The sequence below is a fragment of the Temnothorax curvispinosus genome, unplaced genomic scaffold (genome assembly GCF_003070985.1).
Source record: "Temnothorax curvispinosus isolate PA1 unplaced genomic scaffold, ASM307098v1 QBEX01004621.1, whole genome shotgun sequence".
In the NCBI taxonomy this organism is placed as follows: domain Eukaryota; kingdom Metazoa; phylum Arthropoda; class Insecta; order Hymenoptera; family Formicidae; genus Temnothorax; species Temnothorax curvispinosus.
The window spans coordinates 1-4,138 of NW_020214401.1; the positions used below are offsets into that span (position 1 = coordinate 1).

Here is a 4,138-nt window from a genome sequence, read left to right on the forward strand (position 1 = left end):
ATTGATAGGCATTTAAGTATATTTTATTTAAAAAATATTACGCTCTAAAATCATGATTATAAATCGGATATATCACGCATTCAGAGAATCATAGTAATCTCAAATACATAAATTTTAATCGTATAAAATATTTAAAAGGATCAGAGACAACTCCCACGGCATTGATAGGCATTTAAGTATATTTTATTTAAAAAATATTACGCTCTATAAAATCATGATTATAAATCGAATATATCACGCATTCAGAGAATCATATTAATCTCAAGTACATAAATTTTAATCGTATAAAATAATTAAAAGGATCAGAGACAACTCCCACGGCATTGATAGGCATTTAAGTATATTTTATTTAAAAAATATTACGCTCTATAAAATCATGATTAAAAATCGGATATATCACGCATTCAGAGAATCATATTAATCTCAAATACATAAATTTTAATCAAATAAAATATTTAAAAGGATCAGAGACAACTCCCACGATATTGACAGGCATTTAAGTATATTTTATTTAAAAAATATTACGCTCTATAAAATCATGATTATAAATCGGATATATCACGCATTCAGAGAATCGTATTAATTTCAAATACATAAATTTTAATCATATAAAATATTTAAAAGGAACAGAGACAACTCCCACGATATTGACAGGCATTTAATTGTAAGTATATTTTCTTCAGTCCTCGTGCAAGAGGAATATCAAAATCGATTTGATCCCGAGGAAGATTCTATAGTTGGCGACTTCGCGCTCAATTAGTCATAACTTCGGTGGAACGCGAATCGACTTGGGAACTAGGCTGACGTGTTAAAAATACGGATGATCGACTCCACCCGCCGCGCCGGTGCTCCGGAAATAGAGACCGATGCCGCTAATTGTCGCGCTAACCGGCGATGATCTCGCCACTCGGCAATTTCTACGAACGATCACGTACCCGTACCTTGAATGGATAATATTTTTGCTGCGACATCTTGACCTTCGTTCCTCAGTGACGGTTCGCAGGAAACTCCGCGGAGCTATATACCTGGCGAAACAGAATGCAGCGTTAACGAATATGCGTCATCGACTCCGGCAGCTATATCGACGCTTTTTGACGTTTCACGTGAGTTGGCGTGATGACGCCAGAAAGATTTTATCGGTCACCGCGACAAAGCACGACGAAGCTAGCGATCGAAAACCGGTGGTGCGGTTTCGATCGACGGCTCCCGACGGAACGTACGTCGTGTCGTGTCCTCAGCGTCACGCTCCGTCGCGCTTCAAACCACAAACTCCGATTAATTTAATCATTGATTAATTTACCAAGTATATCTATACTCGCTGTATTTCGTTCGTTAAAAACATGGAATTACTTTTTGCCGTTTAACACATGGAAAAAATATTAAGCATGACGAATTATACAGGATAGAAGCTTTGTTTTGAGCAGTTTGTTTACTTTTACACCACTTTACACCAATGTAGATTAACTTTAATCTCGGTTTACTTTACTTTTGGTCTTCTTCTAAATTCTTAGAACCAGAAAAGGATAACGAGTAAAAGTTAAACCGAGATTAAAGTAATCTACATTGGTAGAAATGGATGTGAATCAATTAAACTGATCGGAGCTCGGTTCACCCCAAGGATCGCTACTCCGTCGACTCCGATACCAATGGATATAGGGACGCGACGGAAAGGTAAAAAAGGAAAAGAGGATATTACCGATTCGAGTTACGAACGCGAGCTAGGAAGACGAGCCGAGGACGGCCTCCTTTTTTACGTTTCTTGCTCCTCTTACCGGTCTCTATCTCCTGTCGGTGGGAAAACTCGGGATGCCGGGACGTAAAGGCAGGTCCGTAGTCGATGTGACTCGCGCGAGTGCCGTGTGAGTACTCGTATTGTGAGTGAGTGCCGTGCCGCGAGTGGCTGGTGGCCTGCCTGGTGCGCACTGTGCCCGGCCGTCGCGAGACGGGCACGGGCAACACCCACTTTCACGTATCGCGTCATCGTCCCGCGACTCGGCGGCTCCCTCAAGGCGACGGCGATTACGAAAGCGATTGCGAAACTCCGCGCGCACGCGGAGCAATTACGTTGCCGAATAAGAAGAAGGCACACACGACTTTTCTCTCCCCGACTTTCCCCGCCGCGTCCGCGATCGCGATGCGTTTCACGGGTCCGGCGATGAGACCGGATGAGATTGAGAGGGGAAATTGCGAGGACTCGACGCGGAATTCACGTTAGGCCGAACGTTAGACAGCGAGCTCTCTTCAATGATCGATTGTAACAAGTTGTAAACACCTTGCACCAAATTGTTAACCTCAATTCGGCATGAGTTTGTGATAGAGCCGCGATAGACTACAGAGGTTTGTCTACTTCGTTTCTTTTTGTTTTGTTTTGCCCCCCTCCCCCCATAGATGCCCGTCAAGTAATTTTTTAAGACGCTAATATGCCGTGGTTGATTTATATTTATAACATCTTAAGACCAGAGACGTTTGAATTTAAAAACGGAGTACGATAATACTGGCCTATGTTATTTATTTCACTTTAGCTTCAGTCTTCCTGACGAGATCTACGATGATGAGCAATCTCATAGATGCGCACTGGTTTCCCCTGGCGTCGCAGGGCAACATTTATTCCATGACCAAACTGTGCTCGCCCAACAGTCCCAATAAGTTATTGGTGGCGTCCTTGAAAAGGAAGATATACTCCTGCGAGTATCATCAAACGTCGGAGTTTCTTAGGCCTATGGTGAAGGAATTACTGTTCACGTACATTCCCAGTATGTATAAACCATTATGTTCGGAGATGTACCTTCTTTGATCAGTGTACCTTCTTTATAATCAATCTGCGTCATGTGTAATCTTTCTTTCATCTGCTCCTCAGGTGGAGCAGAAATTATTTCCATCGACGCTTACAACAAGTCCGACACCGGGGACAGTTTTGTGATAGGCATAACGATCATGAAGACAAGCACAGACACGATAGAAAGGTACTTGAACATATACACGGAAGGTGCGGTCGACGGCGAAGGGGATGAGGGCAGTTCGATTGAAGCCATAGCGCAGAATTGTCTCATGGTGGAGCTGTCGTATACTCCCTACCATCTGTATCATACCGTTTTACCGCAAGAAAATTCTGTACAGGAGGTATATTGGAAATACATAGTTTAAACTGTCAATAAGCTACAATCGCTTTGCACCATCACAAACACCTTGCCGCTTTGTGATACAGCACAACTCCAAATTTGCAGGTAGTCTGGCTGATATCTGGAAGCGATTATAGAATTCACATGATAAGGGAAGATAAATTGAGCCACGTTTACAGCGAGTCCTCTATCGAGAAATATTTCCCGGAACTGCATGACATCCAAGCGATTGCACTGTGGATCAATATTTATTATTACGACAATTACAAACGGTTTGTATGATAAAAAACGAAATCGCGCTTTGTTCTCTTATTTCGATATTTTATTATACCGTCTCACGCGTGCAAAACCAGGAGGGTCACCGCCGTCGGCTGTGAATGCGGTCTAGTCAAAGTTGCCATAGTAAACGTCGTGGACCTACAGGTTATTCGAAGCTGGCTGCTAAGATACGACAAGCCTGTACCGAGTGTGATAGTATTCCCGCATAGGAATGCCATTAGTAAACCAACCTTTGTAGACGTCAATTGTAAGTATTTTAGGACTTTTAGGTGCGTTGTACGTGCGTGTGTGTGTAAGACAAAGATAAAAATTGTTAAAAATTTCAGTCGAGAAATGTGTCCCGAAGGATGATGTCCCGAAATTAAATGTCGTTATTTCAAGTACGAGTAACGCTGTTGTCTTTAAGTAAGTAGTTTATGAATTAATAAAAATAAGTATCTGAAGATTTTTCATGACGTATGACGATTAAGAGTATCCGAGTATCCGTCTTCCACCAGAGATATCTTGGAGCACGGGATGAAACGGGACGTAATATTGAGCGGCAGCGAATCGTCGGACTGTATTCTGTGCTGCTGTATCGCGGACATAAATATGGACGGTCAAAACGAGATCTTGCTCGGTACTTACGGTCAGGAGGTCCTGATCTTTGCGTTGACAGGCGACACGTGGGAATTGGCCGCCAGAAAACTGTTTGACGCTCCTGTACACTCTATAAGCTACATGGACATAACGAACGATGG

The 4,138-nt window shown here is 42.4% G+C and overlaps 1 protein-coding gene across 1 annotated transcript; it reads left to right on the forward strand.

Moving 5' to 3' along the window:
• Positions 1 to 1,134: 1,134 nt before the first annotated feature.
• LOC112453711 (KICSTOR complex protein kaptin-like) lies at positions 1,135 to 4,133 on the forward strand (the record flags this gene model as incomplete). Its single annotated transcript, XM_025014618.1, has 7 exons — positions 1,135 to 1,671; positions 2,523 to 2,753; positions 2,858 to 3,120; positions 3,225 to 3,391; positions 3,473 to 3,645; positions 3,725 to 3,803; positions 3,896 to 4,133. Coding segments are annotated over exons 1-7 (1,176 nt in total), but the record flags the coding sequence as incomplete, so codon positions are not given.
• Between the last annotated feature and the right edge of the window lie 5 nt (positions 4,134 to 4,138).